The sequence below is a fragment of the Lagopus leucura genome, unplaced genomic scaffold (assembly GCF_019238085.1).
Source record: "Lagopus leucura isolate 7727_CA_CO unplaced genomic scaffold, USGS_WTPT01 Super-Scaffold_100159, whole genome shotgun sequence".
NCBI lineage: Eukaryota > Metazoa > Chordata > Aves > Galliformes > Phasianidae > Lagopus > Lagopus leucura.
In genome coordinates this window covers 34,552,366-34,575,012 of record NW_024962335.1, presented here as the reverse complement: position 1 = coordinate 34,575,012, position 22,647 = coordinate 34,552,366, and the positions used below count along the sequence as shown (strand labels likewise).

General features: G+C 38.1%; 1 protein-coding gene across 1 annotated transcript; it reads right to left on the bottom strand.

Moving 5' to 3' along the window:
* Positions 1–3,830: 3,830 nt before the first annotated feature.
* MRPS35 (mitochondrial ribosomal protein S35) lies at positions 3,831–21,814 on the bottom strand. The gene is made up of 8 exons (XM_042890249.1): positions 21,656–21,814; positions 20,896–20,939; positions 19,669–19,836; positions 19,208–19,268; positions 16,866–17,005; positions 13,608–13,717; positions 11,154–11,223; positions 3,831–4,329 (listed from the first exon to the last, which is right to left on the bottom strand). Exons 1-8 carry the CDS (start codon positions 21,786–21,788, stop codon positions 4,051–4,053), a joined length of 1,005 nt encoding a protein of 334 aa, XP_042746183.1. The 5' UTR covers positions 21,789–21,814; the 3' UTR covers positions 3,831–4,050.
* Between the last annotated feature and the right edge of the window lie 833 nt (positions 21,815–22,647).

The window sequence follows — 22,647 nt, the reverse complement described above, 5'->3', positions numbered from 1 at the left end:
AAGAGAGACTGACATAGGATAAGAAGCTTGTCTGGTGGCTTGTCTTTCATGTCACTCTCACCACTTCCAAAATGCACCACCCACCACCCCACTGTGCTGAGATCCACTGTTTGGTCTCCATATGTTCAGCAAGCACTGATGAATGATAATGGGTGCCATTTTTTCCACATGGAGGAATTCAATTCCACCTTTGCTTCATATCCACTTCCATGTCAGATGCCATGTTGTCAGACTGCCTCTCTCTGCTGCCATCTGTCACACAGCAACAAAATGTAACAGAATATTGGCAGGAACTTTTGACCTCTACTACCATACCACCAACATCCACCACTGAAGTTATGGGCCCACATAGTAAAATGGGAGGCATTACTTTCAGAGCAGCATTTGTATAAAACACAGTTGTAGCAGGACTACTTTATTACAGACTAGTGCAGTAACAAGAAAGTTAGCACATACATTTTAGGTACCAGGGACTAGGTAGAAAGATTTTTTGTTCAGATAGCACGTCCCTTTTATAGTCCTTTCATTTCTTAGCTGTGTTTGTAGCAATGCTATGCACAAAAACACAATCGAAGTGTCAGCTCCTGCCAGGAGTATCAATGACTTCGCAGAAGTCCAGCAGACTGTCTATAACTGAGTTTTCAGACAGTCAGTCACATTTGAGTGAAACCCCAACCGGTTCTAACAACTATCCTCTCTGCCAAAGATCAAACCATGTCTGTCTTACAGCCTTTTTGTCAAATCTAAGAAGCAGATTATGTTTAGTGTCACTTTTAAATGGCAAAAGCATGACACAATGCAGACAATAAACCTCAAGAAAACATAGTGACAACAAAAATCTTACCTCACAATTCCTAACACAGTTTAGTAAAGACATCTTATGACAGTGCTTACAGCAGTTTCTAAGATGCAAAAAATTAGTCAGAATCCTGACAAAGCAAGTTCTTTTCCTGTTTGACCTAACATCAGATTTCAACTTTTCTTTGGAATGTTTATATGGGAGATAAAAGAAAAGTTAGGCTCCTCAACAGCACCAGTGAAACTATGCATCAGAACTCGTTCAGAGGGCCAAGAACTTAACTTCTGTGATTTTTTCCCATTGGAGGCAGCTTATTTTTCCCTTGCAGCAAAGAACTTTTCCAGTTTGCGGAGACAAGTGTTTGGATTTGAAATAAGGCATCTGCTACTTGGAGGTTAGAGAAGCAATGACCGCAGAGAAGTACATCTAGTAGCCTTCCTGTTCAAGTTTCAATTGGTGATGGACAGAGTTGCCTGAGGTCAGGGCTGTCAGGAACCTGCCATTTGGCCAGTAATCACCAGTAAAATAATTGCCCAAGGAGAGAGACAATGTCTCCAAATACTGTATATCGTTTTCTGCTCCACCTTACTTCCCAGTCTATGCACTGGGGAGTTGCCCTGATTCCTAATTTATATGTTAACTATCTTCATTGCCATTTAAAAGTAACATAAACCCTGAGCACTTCCCTGTACTAGAATGTGTACATACACTCGCACATAGATGTATTGAGGGATACAAATCTTAGAGTCATGCATTTGTATTATAACATATGATACAGACCACTGATAAAGATGTAGTAAAGATATAGTAGTAAAGTATTTACTACTATAACCTGCAAATCTATTACTCTTAACTCTTCACAGCTTTTAAACTACAGTAAAAGTCGGAAGGATTCACACTGGAGTTAAGATCCCAGAGTTTTACGTATTCTACAAAATCACAGCAAAATACTGTCACCCCTAAACACATAAACAATTTTGAGGGAGAAGTAAGAAATACTGAAGATGAGAGCTCAAAATATCATCCAGTCTACCTGTGATCCAGTCTACTGCATTACACAAATTCTGCACTGTAACACAGATCATTAGCTAAAACCACAAATGCAGCTGAATTTGATATTTCCTTTCTAGCAGTTAGACTGAGCACTTGCAGGATTATAAAGATCTTATTCTTGCTCATATGTTTCTTAGCAAGGAGAGGAAGTGACAAAGACATTGAAAAGCAAGTTGGAGGTCAATGTTGTAGATTTTTAAAGCCATTTGGCCAAGCATTCTGTAACCAAAGAGTCAGTAAGCCAGAAATGACTGGAAAATTGGTATCTTTGATTTAATGGTAAGTGTTGGATGTGTTAACGGAACATAGTGAATTAGTCCCAGTATTGTTCTAAGCAATTCCCATTAAATAGCTAGAATGAGAAAAAAAAACAAACACCACTCATGTGGGGTGTCACGATCCACCACTTTGATGCCCTGCCACTGAGATGTCAGCTTTTATCTTGTCTTATTTTCTGAAGCATTTATAGAACATAAATAAGCTTGGCTCAAATACTTCTGAGAGAACTCTAGAAGCCTGGTTATTTTTAGGTTTTTCATGAATTAGCTGCCAAGTTAATGAAATGCTAACGTAATAAAATGAAAAATCAATTTGCCTTCCTTTGCAGCTCTTTCTACTGGTATTATTAAGTCAAATTTATTTGAACTACAACTGTCACAGGCATCTACTTAAATCCATTTAAAGTCCATGATGAACAAAGGATGAAGTTAATTGCTATCTATTACAAAAAGGAATTTATTATTTATTAAGTGGGAAGCTACACATATTTTTTCCTTGCCAAATCTGAATACTACACACAAGAAAGAACACAGAAGGCCTCAATGTACTAAGACTCAATCCATTCCTGTTTAGGCAGTGTACTCACCTCACCACTCCACCAGCCCTCAATTTCAGCAACCCTCATTCTTTCTTCCCAAATAACTGTCAGTTCATCTTGCAATCCTCATCCCATTTTGTACCTTATTTTGTTGTGGGACAGTGAAAGTCATTACCTTGCTAAATGAGTAAACAAGCTCAGCAACTACGTGAGCCAGATGTAAACACACACAAGGTACCTGGTTCTACATGCGACCAAGTTGTTGCACAGGTATAAAAGGTTGTAAGCACATACAATAAAGGTGGTTCTTAGGTCTCTTGCCATATTTTGTTCCATTATTGTATCCTAATTTAGAGTATGTTAGTCCTTGTGATGTCAACCGAGAACCTCATATCACTCAGTGTACTTCAACATCTCTCCAACAGTTAAACTTAGGTAACACAATCTTTACTTTCCAGAAAGGAAGCTGAGGTAGAAAAAAATCTGAGATGCTTGGAAAGCATTGAAAAACTTTGGATCTCTTAATTAAGTTAATGGAACTTGGAACCCAACCCATTTCATAACTTGAAAGTTTTCAAAAATAATACATCAAAAGAAGTTGTGTGAGAAGTCAGAATGTGAATAAACACAGAAAACAGGATTTCTCAGGCTAAGAAACGGAGTCACGGAGTTGACTAGATCAATCTATGTCCATGACAGGGGGCAACAGGCCTCTGCCCTCCCCCCCACCCCAGTCCCACAAAAATGGGAAGGAAAGAAGGGAGGAAAAGAACAGCGGCAACAATCTATGGAGGAAAACTTATTTTACTATAATACTGGAATGCAAGATAACACAATATATACAATTTAATTGAAATTGAGATTAATAAATCAGACAAGATGAGAGTTCCCGGGACCGAGTCAAACCTGAAAAGCTTGGAACGGCTAGGAAAGCAGCCTCCAGCAGCCACTGCAAGGCAGCAAAAAGAGTGCCTCCCCCCACCCGGAAGGGCCAGATCCCGTGACTTCTGTAATGTACAGGGATAGGTACTTGGAATTGGGGCAGTGACACTTTAATGCCCCGTACACTACATGATGTTTTGATGTGGAATACTGAAACCCAAAAACAAAAAACATAGAACCATGACAAAAGTACCGAACAGAACGTTCAAGTCACCAATATATGACTTAAGGCATACTTTATTCAAGAACAAGATTCCTGGACAGTTATGTTTACAAGAAAATCTTAAAAAAAAAAAAAAGAAAAATCTAACTACTTTCAAGACTAACTCATCAACAAGTTTCATAGTTTTGGTTAAAGTTCCGAACCCATATCATACAGTAATATCAACATATTATAATCTAGTATTTCTGTAATAACTAAATGTACCTGCAGAATCTTTCATGGTAATGCTTGTATATTTAATAGTTTTTTCACGGATTCCTTATACTGAGACATGTTACTTTCTGTTTCACCTTCATTTTTAAGTGCAATTACAGAGTTTCTGTAATTTCTAACTACTTCAGATGCAAGAAGCTCTTCCTTAGTTACATTACTGACATTCTCCGTGGCTTTTATTTGAAGTAGTGTAGCCAGGGCATTTCTCTGCGAGGAGCTGTTTTCCCAAATATACTCTTCCATGTCTTCCTCAGTCTTCTCGCTCTCCCATGCCTCAGTTTTCTGAAAGAAAATGTACCTGATTTTAAAACTAAAAACTGAAACAAAGCCAAAATAATTTGTAGACTCTTTTTTCCTCATTCCAATTCAGGTAAAAAGCAAAACAAATCCCAATCCGTATTATTATAATTATTTTCATCCCCTGAGAATTTAATATGTTAGTAAACAATGTAGTAAGAGCCTTACAAGCAAGAGAATAAAACAATGAAAACGTAATGTAAGTGTGGAGCTGTGTAACATATTTCTAGAATTCACATTTACTGTAGTAAGTTAAAAGATCATGAACGTGTTCTTCAATGGACTAAATAAAATGATTTCTTGATTCTATCCCAGATAATTCAGAATTCCAGTTAATATTAACCAGTTTGGCTGATAATATGCTCAGTAGCTAATTTCAACTGTTTTTCTCACAAAAATTCCAATAAGAACTGGGGGGAATAACCCAAGGAAAAAACACCTCTTCATTTAAAAAACACAGTAACCAAAGTTAGTACTAAACAACAGGCACAGATGACTGTGATTTGTTTTTATATACTTGCTAATACAAATAAACATTTTTTTTTAACATCACAAACAGCATAAGGATTTATTTTAAAGCAAAACTTGCACTTTAAACACTGCAAAGACTTGGAAACTTTCCAAAATAAATGATTAATCTGACATGCTGAAAAAGGCATATACAGAGCAAGTGAAGGGTCCTACACCTAAGGAAGAACAACCACACATATCAGTACAATTTAATTGCTAACCTGCAAGAAAGGAGCTCTGCACTGAAGGATCTAGGTGCCCAGGAGGACAACAGGTTAACCACAAACCACCACTGTGCCAATGAGGCCAATGGTATTCTGGAATGCACTAAAAAGAGCATGGCCAGTAAGTCAAGGGAGGTACTCCTCTCTCTCTGCTCTGCCTTGCTGAGATCACAGCTGGAGTACTGCACTCCGCAGCTCAAGAAAGACAAGAAACTGCTGGGGAAAGTCCAGCAGAGAGCTGCAAAGCTGATTAGGGCCCTGGAACATCTCTTATGAGGAAAGTCTGAGACCCTCAGCCTAGAGAAAACTAGAATAGGAATCTTATCAGTGCTTATTGATATCTAAAGGGCAGGTGCCAAGAGGATGGACCCCAGATCTTTTCAGAGGTGTCCAGCAATAGGACAAGAGGCAACAGTAACAAACTGGAACACAGGAAGTTCCATACAAACATGAGGAAAAACTTCCTTACTTTGAGTGTGACTGAGCACTGCAACAAGCTGCCCAGAGAGGCTGTGGAATCTTCATGCCTCTGAAAGGTCAGTTGAAAGGTATTTATTTCACTCAATTGTTTCTTACTATCTGAATCAGAAAAGATTCTGATTTCACCAAAAACAGTGGTGATATTAATGGTCCCATTCTCTATTTTCTGTTGAATTTGCTAATACCTATCTCCTGTAAGACTTTCTCTCAAATATTTAGAATGACACAATTGTAAAAATATCTACGCATTAAAAAGGAGACTTGTTTCTCCAATAATTAAAAAAATTAAGGTTAAACAAAAGGTATGCAAAAAACTACTACAGTCTGAAATAGCACATAGTCAAGATTTAACTGAAACACTGCAAGCGACAGTATTGTTTCAATTCCAGCTTTGTGATAAATGTTTGCTTAAATATTCATCCCTTGTGGGATGAAGTCATTTTTCTTTCTCTCACTGAAGTGAGCATTTCCTGTCAGTAAAATTCCTTCTTTTGATTTTAAATGTCTGAATTCAGAACTTCAAAGAAAGTTATTAAATTATCTATTTATGCCACTTAGCTTTTCTGACTGACATTAATGGTAAAGACTCTTTGGAAGTTGTTAGATTTTGATTATGAGTGAGTTCATTAGGAAATGTAACATAAAGTATCACAGCATTTAAAAATCACCCCTACCTCAGCCTCAGTTTACATTATTGGTATAAGGATGTACTGAGAAAGAACAGTCAGGAATGGTACAATTCTATCACACTTTATTATTCTGCAATCTCAAAGCCATGAAATTTAAACAAAGTCTTAAAATACACTAAATGGTGCTCAGAGCTAGGTATCTGTCTTTCACTAATCACTGGGTTACAGCACTCCTTTCATTTTCTATGCATCTTGAGCCTTTTTCGCACTCAGGGAGAGAGTTCCAGCAAGATGAGAATGCCATTCTTCAACCTGCCATTTTAATCCTACAACCCACAGGTCACAGCATTGTGAGTGTTCACAACAAGGCCTGCTTAGGTTTCAGAACTTCATCTTATAATCCAAATAAAAATATTAAAATCCTACTATGAAAATCGCAATGTTCCATTGCTGCCAAATTCTCCTGATATAACCTGAAGTGATAAAAATATCTTGTAATGTAAATGACTAAAGAGAAAAAAGGCAATACAATGTAAATGTGAATTCGAGTCTAGAGGAAAACTACTATGGATATTGGGATAACCAATGATTATGTAAAATATTCATTCTGCTGCAAGCAAGCATATACCACCTGTGTCTTGTAGTTAAATGCTCTACCGTAAAAGGAACATAGAAGCAAGGTGGGATGTCTTCCTCAAATTTATTTAATACATAAAGCTTTGGGAGTTCACAGGCAAATTTAATTGTTTAGTATCACAATGTCCTGTACATTCCACTGTTTCCTTCTTCTCCCATCCACCCTCCTGCTTCAACTTCCCTGTTCCTTCAGTTCATCAAGTATTAACTGCAATGCAAACATATGACAAAGGAAAACACCCAGAAGACCTTTGGCTATTATTGTACATACTCTATCAGAAACCACTATCTAATTATGTCTACTCCTACACGCCTCCTTCCTTACTGTTCAAGTCTCAAATCTTTTATAATCATTCTTCTGTACTTACAACTTTAGAAAAAGCAAGATACAAGAAGTGTGCACAATGTTATTATTGTTTTTAGTATGCGAGATTACACTTTTTACTTTAAGAGATGCCCTTTCACTTTCTATTCCTGTGTAACTTTTCACTAATAATCTTTTAAGATCTTATCTGTGTAATTGAGAATTATATCCTCCATTCCGCATCATCTCTCTCTGTGCATGTTGAAAACCATGTCTATCCGGACCACGAAATACTGTTGCAACTTTTTTTAATCTTGTTTAAAACGATTTAATTCTTTCCTTCTCATCATTATCTTTTCCATATCCACCACCTTTATAGCTACTAGTAATGTTTTTTTCTTATTCAAAACTTAAGACTGTGTGCTCCACTTTGTTCTCCCTTCCACTTGAAATTCATACAGGACTTCACTTTATAGTGACAAACTACCAATCCCAATTATGTGCTCTTTTTAACCACGCGGGGGCAGGAAACCATTACTTTTTAAAAACCACTTAATACCTTAAAAGCTGAAGTTGCAGCATTCAAGAAGCACTCACATAAAGCAGCAGAAATACAACTATTTTATCTGCTGTTTAATAATGTACTTAATGTATCTCACTCTTTCATTTGCTGAATTCACTCCAGGCACAATCCTGGGAAATAATTTGAAAGGAATCAGAGAAAGTCCAATGAAAGAAGGTTGATTTTTACTACAGATGGTGCATGTCAGATATCTACTGTATACAACGCAGACAACTATCAAAAATGAAAGAAACCTCCCAGCATGTTAAAATAAGTATTTTTAAAAATAATTAACATTCTTAAATTCTCAAATCTGAGTATTTTGAACATAACTTGACTCATGTTTTGAACACCTTCCCATAGCTGTTGTGTTATGTACACCTTATTTGAAACAGCAATAATAGAATAGATTAAGAACCAAACAATAAAGTCACTTATTTCTTCCTCTCTTCCTTCATTTTCCCTACTAAAACAAATAAACATTCAAATGTATCCACTCGAAAGTAACAAAGACTATCAGAAAATACCAAGATACCTGCTGCCAAAAGGATGGGCTACACTATTCATTACAGGAACAAAAATAAACACCACAATTATTGCTTCCAAAGAAAGGGTTTTAGTTAGTGTAAAGTCAGGTAACACTTCTTTATGTTTTTAAGAAAACCCTCAACAAGTTTTTTTGTTTTTTTTTTAAAAAGCCTTCAGCTTTAGCAATATTTTGGTAAAGTTAATTGCTTACATTTGTGTGAAAGCTATAAGATACGCTAGCTTCAAGTGCAATATTACTTTTAACTACAAATCCCCAGGGCTTGTATTACCCCAAAGGCTATCCAGTAGTATTCTAGTTCTCCTAAAAATAATCATAGAATTGTAAAAGTTGGAAAAGATCTCTAAGATCATCTGGTCCAACAATCAACTCATCATCACCCATGCCTACTAAACCATGTCCCTACGTGTCCCATCTTCAATTTCTAGAAAACCTACACAGACACTGACTCCACCTCCCCTCTGGGCAGCCTGTTCCAGTTCTCGACTATGGCTCCTGAGAAGATTTTCCTAATACCCAGCTTGAACCCCACTCCCTCCATCCCAGCTGAAGAGTGTGGCTGTCACTAGGGTCAACCCCCCCCCCCCCCACCTCACTACAACTTCCTTTTAGGTAGTTGTGTAGAGTGACATGGTCTCTCTTGAGCTTCCTCCAGACAAAACAATGCCAGTTCCCTCAGCAGCTCTTCACAAGACTGGTGTTCAAAAACCTTTACCAGCTTTGTTATCCTTTTTGTGGCACACTCCAGGGCCTCAATGCATCTCTTGTAGCGAGGGGCCCAAAACTGAACACACTGCTTGAAACGTAGCCTTGTCAGTGCCAAACACAAAGGGATAATCATCTTCCTAGTCCTCCTGGCTATGCTATTTCTCATACAAGTCACTGGCCTTCTTGGCCACCTAGGCACACTGCTGTTCATCCACCATTGAATAACACCACCAGATCCCATTCTACCACAAAGCTTTTCAGTCACTCTGCCCAAAGCTTATAGTGATGCATGGGGTTGTTACAACCCAAGCAGAGGACCCCGCACTTGGTCTTGTGCTTCAGCCCATGAATCCAGCCTACCCAGATGTCCTTCCTATCCTCAAGCATGTTAACGGTTCCTCCCAACTTGGCAAATCATCTGTAGATTGCTCCAAAAATAATGTCTCATTAGTTTGCACGGAAACTACAACAGATACAAAGAGCACAATTAAACTACTTGATAGTGCCAACTATCTCTAAAGCCAACAGAAGCTGGGGATGATGTGTCCCTTTTCTGAGCTCAGAATAGGACTTTCAGTCCTCACTCCTTTCAGCTTGAGGAAAAATTTGAGAGAGTACTTTAAAAGCTGAATATTTCCAAGTCACAGCTGTGGTTTAAAAGAGATCATGAAATGACAGATCCTAATTATTAAGTAGGAGGAGCTTGGAATGAGGCTATATTTTACTTTCTGTAATTTTTTATAATTTCATAACTTCAAATACATGCTTAAAGATGTTTTGTTTATTTAAGATGAGCCACTTTATTTTTCAGCCACATAAATCATCACATAAATCACTGCAGATGACACCAAGCTGAGCAGTGCAGCTGATACACTGGAGAAAAGGGAAGCCATCCAAAGGAACCTGGACAGGCTGGAAAACTTAATGAGGCTCCACAAGGCCAAGTGCAAGGTGCAGCACTTGGGCCAGAGAAACCCCAGGTATTTATACAGTATGGGGGAAGAACTCCTTGAGAGAAGCCCTGTGGAGAAGGACTTGGGGGTCCCGGTGGACAAGCTGGACATGAGCCAGCAGTGTGTGTTCGCAGGCTGGAAGGCCAACTACATCCCAGGATGCATTTAAAAAAAAAAAAAAAAAAAAAAGGGGGGGGGGGCCAGCAGGGATAGGGAGGTGTTTGCTCTCCTCTACTCAGCTCTTGTGTGGCCGTACTTTGGACGTTTGGAGTACTGCGTCCAGCCTGGGGCCTCAGCATAAGAAAGACGCAGAGCTCTTGGAACGAGTCAAGAGAATGGCAACTAAGATGATCAGAGGGCTGGAGCACCTCTCCTATGACGAAAGGTTGAGGGAACTGGGCTTGTTTAGCTTGGAAAGGAGAAGGGTTCGGGGAGAAGTCATTGTGGCCTTCCAGTACTTGAAGGGAGCTTATAAACAGGAGAGGGAACAGCTGTTTACATAGGTGGACAGTGACAGGATGAGGGGGGAATGGTTTTCAACTGAGACAGGAGAGGTTTAGGTTAGATATTAGCAGGGAGTTTTTCACCCAGACGGTGGTGACACATTGGAACAGGTTGCCCAAGGAGGTTGTGGATGCTGCATCCCTGGAGGCATTCAAGGCCAGGCTGGATGTGGCTCTGGGCAGCCTGGTCTGGTGGTTGGTGACCCCACCCATGGCATGGGAGGCAGGGGGGGCGAAACTAGATGATCTTTGAGGTCCTTTTCGACCCAGGCCATTCTATGATTCTATGATAAAACAAACTCATTCACCTAGGGAGACTTTTCAAGCAAACAAACATCATTACGACACATGTGACTCTCAGTTATGTGTGAAACTTAGACTAATTGGAACCAGTCCATTAGCCAAGTCAGATAAATTCAAACACAATCTGTCTTAAAAGGGAATTTTAGAGAAGTTTTAAACTCTATGATGTAACATTTCAGGTACAGACATAAAATACACACACAAAATAAAAACAGCATAGGCCTTATAAAGGTAATTAAATGAAGTCTTAGTTAACTGTGGAAGTATGATCCAAGCATGATCATTTTTGTTGATTTTGAAGAACCGTGATGGGGAAAAGAATCTAAGGTAATATACTTTAAGCAGTTCAGTCAGAAACTTTTATTTAAGTTTCAGGTAAGTTTAGTTTATGTAGATGGGAGAGGAGGGAGAAAGAGAGAGCATGAGAGATTTTATTCTCCAACTGCTTACCCAAGATTCATGGTACAGAACTGTGAGGAGATGTATTCCATAATCATAATTCTGTCTTCTTAGTGGACATCTGAAAAATTCACAAAGCTAGTCTTTCTGAAATTGAACTACAGTAAAGATGTAAATATACTTGAAGAAAATAATAAACTTACCAAAATTTCTAATCTGTAAATAGGCAATTCTACGGAAATGTGTCTGTGTCTGATTCAAACATTTCTGAATTACACGTTATCAAGAATAACATGATCATAAAGACATCACAGAACATCTTCAAGTCTAAAGGAAAATGTACAAAAGCAATTTACAGATCTTCAGAACCTGTAAAAACCAGACTAACGTATGCTGCATTCCTCTGCTAGAAATAGCCAAAATTGAATCCAACATGCATTAGTCCATACTGCCTTAAGACCTGATTTTTTTTTTTTTAACCCTAGATCTAAAAGGAAGAAAAAGGTGAGCAAATCAATTCAATGCAGTTCAGAACAGAAGACCTAGTCAATAATCTAGACAGAAAAAGTCTCTAAGTCAATGTAGCTTTAAATCAAAATAGAATCACCAGCAACATTTGTCCAGATAAGGCACAGCACTGCACAAGCACTTCTTCAAAGAAGTAATACAAAATGCCTGCTGAGATTTTGGTGACATTATTTTCTCACGCTGATCATGAGTAACCTCCTCTTCCTCACACCTTTTCCAAGAGGCTGTTTTGTCTCCCACTTTTTTAATAGGCAAGAGTTCAATTCTCTCTCTTCTAGAATATTGTGTAGCAGATACACTCAAACTTCGGAAACTATTTGTCCTATACACCATATAGTATCTCAGTTCCAGCAGCTCTGCAGTAAACCAGATCAAGGACTGATACCAGTCAAAGCTGGTTCTTTTTTTCACCTTTCCTTCTGAGGGACAAACTCTTTCAGCAGCAGTACTGAATTACAGTAGATTACAGTGACTGTGAAACTGTATTCTTTAACGATGTAAGTTACACAAAACCCATAAACCATGAATTTTTTACTTGCTCTAAGGATCAACAGGAACCTTAAGTAGTAAGAATTACGATTGCCACAATGTATGAAACTTCTCTTTTGTCATTTTATGAGAATTTATGCTGAAATCAAGACAGTAAAAGGGTGTTCAGTTTTCCAGTTGAAATTAGTAGGTGAACATAGTTAACTTTGAATTAATTATGATTGTTTCACACTTCCAGAGAATAAATATTTTAAAAATATTCTATAATTCTACTTCCAGCCTTTACTGACATATAGTACTCATGGTATTACTTTCTCATTTAAAAAGCAGTAACAATTCCAGATGGGATTGCCTGCTATATTTGAAGTGAACAAGTTAATTAAAACACGAATTTCCTACAATGGTAGTTCTGAAAATTCAAGCACTGGTTGTCTGTTATAAAAGCTGTCATCAGAAATAAGCCTGGAAGCAGTTAGCATACTTTTTTTTTTTCTGATCCCTGATTTGTCTTACTGATGAATACAGAACAGATTGAATCATACAAGACTACATCTGAGATGCTTTGAAAACATTAATCTGAATGGCTAGGGACTGACTATTCTAGCAAATAACCTCTTAAAAGGGCTCAAACTTCCTGCTCAAACTTCCTTCAGTTTAGAAGTACTTCAAATACTAGCCTAGAACAAAATGGATACTGCGCAGAGATTAAGCCGCAGAGTTTACTAGAAATAAAGTGAAATATTAATAAGCACATTAAAAAATCCTCCAGGAATGATTCATGAGATCGTTCACAAATACTATAGAGGTAAAACACCTTTCAGCTATGCTAATAGCCACACAGTAAGTTTTGCCATGGATAAGAAACTGTAGCTCACGTGGACCCAGTAAGCCACCCAGACTTTCAAGACAAAAGGAATACAGTTTTTAATAGCAGCAATAAAACTGACTGAATGTCAGGAAATTAATAATGGGAAAACAACTCATTATATAATAATTTTAAAAAGCTAAGAGATAAGACTACCAATATTTTTTTTTCCTAGCAGTGAATGCAGATATGAAATAAAGCACATAAAGCAATACAAATGGATTCTCATAAGCGCTTCAGAATTCAAACACAGAAAACAAACTTCTCCAGTGCAGTTTTCTGAAAATGAATGTGAATAACTACCATCATCTTTTTAAATCTAGAACATCAAAACACTGAAAAATGTCTGAGCACTGATGTCCTCATTTTTCTTGTCCACACTTCTTTTGAAAATTGCTGTAACCTACAGAAGCTGTTTATGAACAACTGCTACTACTTATAATAAAGATTTTTAAATACAATATCTGATAATACTAAACAAAGATTATGGTTGGTATCATGTGATTTGTCCATAACATTTTATCACAGAACAGAAGTACTGGTACTGATTGAATTGGAAAAGATCTGGCCCCTTTCTATACTGCAACTGCTGAAACTGACATTTTTTCATCCTGTAATCATACCTGTCTATTACAATAGTGAGTACATCTGTATCCTTGCAGTACCGCGCTCCTACAAGTTTAATGAGCTTCTTCTTTGCATGGTCATCCAAATTCAGGTTAGAAAGTTTAACCTTGAAGTAGAAAAGAAAACACTCTTGTTTATTTGGAGAAATTCAATCTCTGCTCCCCCCAGAATACTTTTAGATATGATTAGACATATCTTTCATATCTGGACATATCTGAAATTAAAAGCATAGTTATTAAATATGCATTTTTAGAGTTTTATCTTCCAGTTTTATCACTTACCAAAAACTTTTAAGCACATGGCAAATTCAATGTGAATATTCAAGTAATAGATTTCTTCTCATTCAAATACCAGAGGGGTTGAGAGAATAATTCTACTTTAACTTCTTTCAGATGGGAATAAAAGCTGTCAGTTTCATCTGTACCTTCACTTCATACTCATATGAACTTAATGGGGAAAATAAATATTTTTAGCAAGTTTATGTTTTCTAGATACAGATTGGTAAGGGTAATACTAGGATATTTTAAAAATATGTGTACAAGCACCCAGAAGAGAAGACATCAACAGTCATCAACTCAGAATTCTCACCATCATTATTAGAAGATCATTAATATAAGTATACTAAAATACATGCAAACCTAAGGGACCACAACCATCTCACATAATTGGTCCAACTACTGTGTTAACAGCTTCCCGTTTCTTACAGTATCAAAAACAAAACAAAAAAACAAACATAAGGAAATAACTGTTACTTTTCTAAAAAGAAAAAAACCACTACAACACAGAAAACCCATAATGAAGTAGTTACTCTGAAGCTAATTTCTGAATATAGTTACAAGTATCATAAGTAAAGCTAGGTGTTTTTAGATATTCAATGTTTGTACAACAGCAAACAGCAAAGCTAGTGTCTGAAGGTACAAGGGTTAGAAATGTAAGCTGATGATGAATACTAAAAATTTTAAGACATTAAATGCCTTTCATGAATTGGACCATTGCTTTTTTTGTTCCCTCTATATCCTTCCTAACACATCACTGCAGTACAAAGGAACTGATCAAATTCAGGAATCTTGTATAAGAAGACTATCTGGTCTGTTATCTATGCTTCAGGAGCACAAAAAAAACCAATCCAAACTCATATTAAAGTGACAAATGTTTGCATGGCTTCTTACTTCAAAAACAAGATATGGTTTAGAGAGCTTGTAATTGTGACCTGGAATGTTGCATGCTATTTCATGTTGAATTTTAGACAAGCTAGAGCTCCACAAAAAATAATGATTGCTTGAAAAATAGTTTTCTTTTAAATCCTGTTGTTTGGCACAGTTCCGACAATTGCACTTGGGACCAGACTATGATAAACTTGGTACCAAGAAATACAGGCACTAGGCTACAACAGATGAAAAATGAGCATCTACAGTAAGATCTCAACTTGAAACAAACAAACAAAAAATCTCTTTAAGAATTTTTGCTTTTAATTCTTACAGTTTTCATTATTTTCTTAAAGAACCATGAGAAAGTGCACTGCAGTCTGTAACAGAACAAACAGAAAAAGCTCTCACTGATACAAACTCAACCTTATCTGACTTAATGTCATCTGCTTTCACTTTTAAATCCTTCTCTTCTTCCTCTCCCTAAGCAGTTTCTGCTGTCAGAGGATTAATCACAAAATACTAGACTATTAATTTATTAATGAATCTGAGAACACCTGTAACTGAAGAAGGCATACAGACAGTTGTTCCATATTTGTCTCCCACTCCAACCCCTCCTTTTTCTATAACACATGCATAATGGACAACCACATCAAGCCTCACAGGAATCAGGGCCAGCTAACATTAATGGAAGATTTAGACATGATAATACAAACTTATTTCCGTGTATCATTTTGAATTATCCTCTCTACTGCAACTTATCTGACTCCTACACCAACATCTTTTGTCTCAAGAACCTCAACTGAAAGAAGAGACTTATATTTAGTAACATTTTACATAATTTAGAAGGCAAGAAACTTGCACGCTCTCACAATCTACTGTTTTTACTGGGAGGAGACTGAAGGTTGCTTGACCAAGCAGCTGAGCTCTTTGCCCTACCTGAGATACCGTGCCCACCACTGTCCTGAGAATGCTTTGAACACAGGAGTGATGAGGGGGGTGGGAGGGCGAGGTCAAATGAGTGTCTCCTTCTGTAATTTACAGTCCGGCATAAAGCCAGAGGCTTACATTCTCATTCAATTTTCTTACATTTACAATACATACAAATCTGCAAAAATTTGGCCTTGACTAGAAATGTGAATTAAGAGACAAACAGTTAAACTCTAATATGCAATGACAAAAAAGGGAAACTACTGCTAATAGTTGGTTGAAATGTATATTTAAGTAAATGACAAACCAAATTAAATTTCAACCAATAACATTTCACAATCAAAAGGGAAGATGTAGCCTCCTATAGATAAAACGAATGACTGCTGTTTGGTTGCTTAATTAGATGCTATGAAGCTGCTATAATGTGGCATTTTAGCTTATGCACCAAAAGAATACAGCCATCACTGACTCCACTGATGATGCTTTTAGAATAGGCTTTTAGAATCTAGTTTCAAAAGGCATATTCAAAAGCCACAGTCCTAACATTTATACCACAAGGACAGGAAAACACCTCAACTGATTGCTCAAAGCGAGGTCGTGTATCAAATACATCCTATCATTTCCCAGAGTGCATCATTATATTGATTCCTACACATATTTCAGCATCTTTATTAAAAAAAAAAAGTTAAAACATGCCAAATCAAAAAAAAAGAATGAGCTTACGGTTCCAGATACACATTCCCAATGCATGCTTGAAAACAGAAAAATCTAGAGATGCTCTATTTATGTCACAATTCAGGACAGAAGACTAAGATTTCTCAACCAAAGAAAAGAGATGTCTGGAAAAAAAAACTAACACCCTTTTTAATAAAGGACAACATGTAGCTTCACACTGTTCAACATAGCACCTACTGTGTCTACATATGGAAAAGTTGATTTTTAAGAATGCATGCTGTTTTGTCTGTATCAAAGCTCAGAATTTACTTATAAATATATATTCACATCATTATAAGCTGAGTTCTAACATGCTGCAATATATAAGGCAATCCTCTGCTGCTTTTTTTTTGGTCATTCAATGAACCATTTCCCACATTCCCATACTTCTAAAATGTTTTAAAAGAAAGTCAAGTATCTGGGCGTTAAAAACAAAGGTGTTTGCTTCCCAAGAGTACTACTTACTCTTAAAGTCACTATTCTTGCTTTGGGATTACGAATAGATGTACCTGAAGAAACATAATCCACCGTCTCAATTTCAATAGGAAAATGCTGTTCGCATTTCTCATCACTGTCCAAAGCACTTGGCCATTCAGTGCAGAAATCTGTATAATGAAAGAAAACAACCCAAGTAATTTCTGTCTTTTCTCAAATTTACTGTAATTCGTGTTTTTAGGAGTAGTTCTAGAGAAACTATACTCTTTCACAGGCAATAGCAGCATCTCTGCTAGACTCCCTCCAGTATTTCAATGTCTTTTTTGGACTGGGTTCCTCAAAACTGGACACAGTATTCCGGATGCAGTCTCAGAAATTACAAAGATGGGGAAAAAAAAAAATAATTTCCTAAATACGTTGGCTACGCTTCTGCTAGTACAACCCAGAATACAGTTAGACTTCATCGTTGCCAGGGCACACTGCTGTTCCACATTCGACCTTCAAAAGCCTGCTGGGCTCTCCATGGTCTTGTCCACAAAGATGCTTTGTCCTTTGTAGGCCTCACATACAACTGGCATGAGCTACTCCATCCCAGAGACACGACTATTTACAGTTAATTAACTTCATGGAAGTCCTAGCAGAAGATTTTTTTCCCCCGCCTGTTAACATCCCTCTGAATGACAGCCTGTTTTACTCCCTCCCCTATTTGTTACTAATGTGAAAACGTGATAAAGTGGTGCTCTCTGTCATCACCCAGCTTGTTACAATGCACACTTCACACATACTTGGAAATGGTTTATAGGTTTGCTTCATCATCTTCTAAAGACTGCAGTGAGGCTGACTGACATGTTGTTTCTGACACCTTCTCTCTCACCTTCATGAAATTTTCACAAAAAATATCCTACTCATCCTGGGTAATCCTAAGTAATCTTTGTTTTTGTATCTTGGGTCACTCAGGAGTTCCCTGCTCACCCATGCTGTCCTTCTACCATACTTGCTCAAGCTTTTGCTGACCGGAATGGACTATTCTTGTGCTTTTAGGAGGCAGTTCTAAAAGCTCCCTTTCTCCCCGCTACCTCCAATAAGATCTGCCAAGCAGACTTCTGAATAAACAAATATCATTCTCCTGAATTTCTGGCTGCAGTTCTCCGAGGATTTTAAACTCCACAGTTTCATGATCATTGTTATCAAGGCTGCCCCTAACATTCTTAGGTGCAACCAGTCCTTCCTAGTTTGTGAATGACAAATCCAGCAGAGCATCTCTTGTAGTCAACTGGCAGATCATGTGCATCAACAAATTGCTGTTAATATGCTAAGTGTCCTCCTTACTTCTCTCAAGATCTTGAACTCCAACATCTTTTTTTCACAATCAAGAGCTGCCATCAGCTTTCAAATCCACAGCCAGTTCTTCCATACTTGTGACTAGCACACATAGAACAGAATTTTCTCATGGACAGTTTGCCCAGGATCTGAACACAATAACATTGATAACACTCAACAAGTCTCCAAGATTGTTTCTATCCCATTCTGCTACTTTTCTAGACAATGTTTAGATGGCTGCAGCTTCCCATCAGTACCAAAGATGGTAAGGGTTTTTCATCTATTTCAAGAACAGTTCATCTACTTTCACTTCTTCAGGCAGCCTGGCCCACCAGACTCTCAATTGGCTTGTAACCCATCTCACAGCAAACCTCCATATCCAAGCTGTTTCAGAACAGATAAGCAGCTCCTCCATCCTGCATGATTGTGAAACAGACAGGAACAAGATTTCTCCTTGCATTTCCATGACTCTTCAAACTTGTAATTCCTCCTGTAAATGCTGCATGTGTTTGTAAACAGATAGTTCAAGCCAGGTCTCTTAGCACCTCCTCCCTCCACTTCATTCGGGGCTAACCTTATTAGGAACTCCTAATTAGCTCTGGCTGGTAGATCCTCTGCTCTTCACTGAATCTCACACAATCTCTTATATATGGCTTTTTTTTTTTTTTTTTCTTTTTAAATTTAATTGTACACACGAACGACCATTGATTGGCTGTGATTAAACCAGGCTTTAATTTTCTGAGAACTGAGTCATATTCATCATCCATTTACCTTACGAGTCTAAACTATGAATTCTTCAGTACAAGCAGGGTCTAATAGAACAGTAAAATTCAAGTCTCACAGGTGTACTGGAAACCTCACAAGACCTATCTGCTTACCACGTGTATAATATAATGAAGCAAAACCAAAGCATACTATACTAGCCAAAGCCTGACAAAAAAACAGCTTCAGAGATGCCCACCCCAACACAAACACATCCACACATAAACCCCCCCACACACATCCCAACAAAAAAAAGCCTGAGAAAGTAAAACAAAGTAAACAAATCCTACCTCTGAGAGCTGCACAGTGTTTCTTAATTGCAGGAGGAGTAAGATGTAAAAAATTGGGAATCTAGAATAGACATACCAAGAGTTACCAAAATGACATCATTTTGCCTCTTAATAATTAAAGGGGCATAACTGAAATTTGGTTACATTTTCAGAATTTGTTAATGTAATTCAATACATTTAACAGAAGATAAAGGTAAGAAAAATCCTCAAGCTTCATTCAGGAAAATATTTTAAGTTCAATAATAAGTCACAGGCCTGATAACCCAATCAAAGCCTGCTAATTTGATTCACTTGTATTTCTTTTTAAGCTTTGTCTTGGTTACTTTTTAATCTAGAAATTATATAGAATATTATTCTACTTATAGAAAACAGTATCCAATAAAACTATTTCAATTAAAATAGCTCAATCCTAATGAATAATAATTTTCAGTGTTATCGCACACCAGTAGAATGTGACTTACCTTTATAAGCTCTAAGTTGCCTTCTTTTGGTGGAGGTACTCCTCCCTTCACTGGGTAGCCCATTCGAATTGGAAGAGGTACAGATGCAGGTTTAAATGGAGCTGCTGTTGGATAAACGCTGCTCCAGTCCTGGTCAACAGCCATCCTCTCAGTTCTGGGAGGTGCATGCTAACAAATTGAAGATTGTACAAGTTTGATGATTTGTGATATCAAGCAGGAACGTACATGGAAAGTTATTCAGGCATAAGTTCTCCTAACTAAAAATTTCATGACGCACCTTAATATAGAAAAAATTAGTGCTCACTTCCCAAGGAATTTTTAAAAGAGAAGCGATCAAAGGTTAAGATGCATGCCCTTCTCAGCCTAAATAATAAAAATCCATTATTTCAGAAATATTTCAAAAGAAGCCTTGGCAAGTTGGGGAAGAAGTGGGGAAGGGAAGAGTTCAGAAACCAAACTCAATTGCCTGAAGTGCCCAAGCGCTCACTGCAGGAGGCAAGAACATGAGTTTTAAGTTTTTTGAATTCCGAAAGCCTGAATAGTTTCATATTAAAAGAAATGGATATACATGCAAAAAAGTAAAGCAACTATTTCTTTTTCTAAAGCCTTAGGGTTTTTTTTGTTTGTTTGTTTTGTTTTTTTTATCATTTAAAAGGATAAAAAGATAAACATATATATGATGTCAGTTGCTTTTTATCATTAAATCTGTACTTGGGAACAAAAATTTACACCTGGTCCATTTTTAAGTATTTGCTTTTAAAACCACGTCACATAGTATTATATTGCTTTTAAAATTTGTGTGACAAAACTCCTAGCAATTACTTCCTTGGATATCAGACCAATTCTACTGTGGAAGAACAGTTTCACTTATACATGTTAACAGACGTTTTTTAATTATGCCAGAAAGCAAACACTACAAATCCTGCCAATCTGTATGTAACATTAAGGTACTTGTTTTGCTTTTAAATACAACCTTAAGTTACTTTCATGCTTAAATGCTACCTTTAATCACAAACATGGACTCTGCACAAGCCTTTTTTTCAGATTACAGATTGAAAAGAGGAGATTAAAGAAGGTAAGTGTACATTCAGGAATTGATTCACATTAAATCAGTTCACCTTGTTTTAAGGGGTTCCTATAGAAACTATTAAGACTATTAAGACTATTCGAGCATGGAAAATGCTCTCATCCATTTCTGAGTTAGCTGCAAACATACTCAATTCTTACCGATCTTATGAACTGTTCTGTCCTGCCTCTTCTCCTTGTTGAGTCTGAACGAAAAAAAATAAGAAAATTTTTCATAATACAAACTGTTATGTGGTGTTCTTGAAAAAATATCGCGCACACTGCACATTTTTTTTTCTCTTGCAAAATCAACATATACTTACATCATAAAGCAATTCCATTCTAACTCTTCCTACTATAAAGATATTTAAAATAAAGAACACATGCAGAGCTCTGCAACAACCACTATTACCTTGTGGAGCATTCATACACAGACACACACAGTTCATACTAGTCTTATTCTTTCAGTCACAAACATCTACAGTCTATGACTAGGAATGCCCCAATGAGCCCCACCACCTGACATCGCTCAAGGGCCCTTTTACAAACCTGGCAATCCGCAAATGACAAATGTCCACACTACCTCAGAAAAAATGCTGGTTACAGCCCTGATTAACGGGGCTCTGAATACTTTGGACTCATCTGGACTCTGAGGAGGCTCAATTGTTCAGCTTGGGGCCAGACAGAAAGCCAAACACACAGTGCAAGTTCATATCCCTTGGCAACTGCTAGATTCTAATTTCGACTACTTAAATTCAGGCACTGGCCTGCTGGGACAAGCACAATCCTGACCAGAAGGGAGGAAGGCGGAGGGCCGAGCTCCCCACCCGCCCTCAAGGCCTTACCGCCCGTAAACAAGCAAGGCCGGGATTCAGCCTCATGCCCGGCGGCAGCGTCGCGGAGCAAGCCGGACCACCCTTACCTTCCCTCTGCTGGGCTTCCCTGTTGCTCGCAGCTGGTGCAGAGAAGTAAGCAACCACCTCTGCCCGCCAGCAGCACCGGGCCAGCGCGGGCCAACGGCCCGAGCCACACACTGCCCAGCCCGCCGCCGCCATCTTCGGGAGAGGAGCTGCGTGCGATATTTCCCGCCTACAAAGGGGAAGGGCAAGCTTAGCAGAACACTCAAACCGATTCGTCTCCTAAAGAGAAGCAGGGTGGGTAAAGACAGGGAGGCGGTCGGAAATTGATTTGAGCTCGTTTATTTCCTTTGCTGTGTTGTCGTGCTTTGCGCAGCATTGTTAGTGCTCCGCGGGTGCAGCCGATCCCTAGGCGAGGAGTGTCGGGTGAGAGTGAAGCTCCCTAGGGATTTTTTTTCGTCTCATGAATAAAAAAATACGTACGAGTTCTTGTGCTCTTTGCCCCCCGAAAGGAGGGGAGGATCAGTGATAAAGAGAGGTGATAAGGACGTAGGCAGGTTCAAGCAATTGAAGGCATATGTGAAAGAGGAATTAAGTGAAAGAGCAGAGCTCCGCAAACTGGGTTGATTAAGTAACGTAGGTCAGTGTAAGTGTGCCTCCCGCCCGTAGTGGTGAGTCTATGCAGGATAGGGGTAGCTCTCTGTGTGGGCGTTTCAACTGCCCCTGTGATGGCACTGGATTACTGCGCAGGAACAGCATTTTAAATCTCTTTTAGAGAGAATGGGTTTCTTGTCGGTGGTGCAGTCAGGAAGTTGCATGCTCAACTTCTGAGTGTTTGGTACTGCAGAGATAGGGGCAAGGCTGTGTGCAGGTCAGTGTTTTTTTCATAGCACTTCTTCAGAAATTATTTCTCCTTTAGGCAAAACCTGAATGGGTTCTGCCCTGCTGGAGTATGAACTGGAAACCGAGGATCACACTGTCTTATATGTAAATAAACCTGTAAGTGACTAGTTAACGCTATTTACATGAGCTATACAAAATTACACTGAATACCATG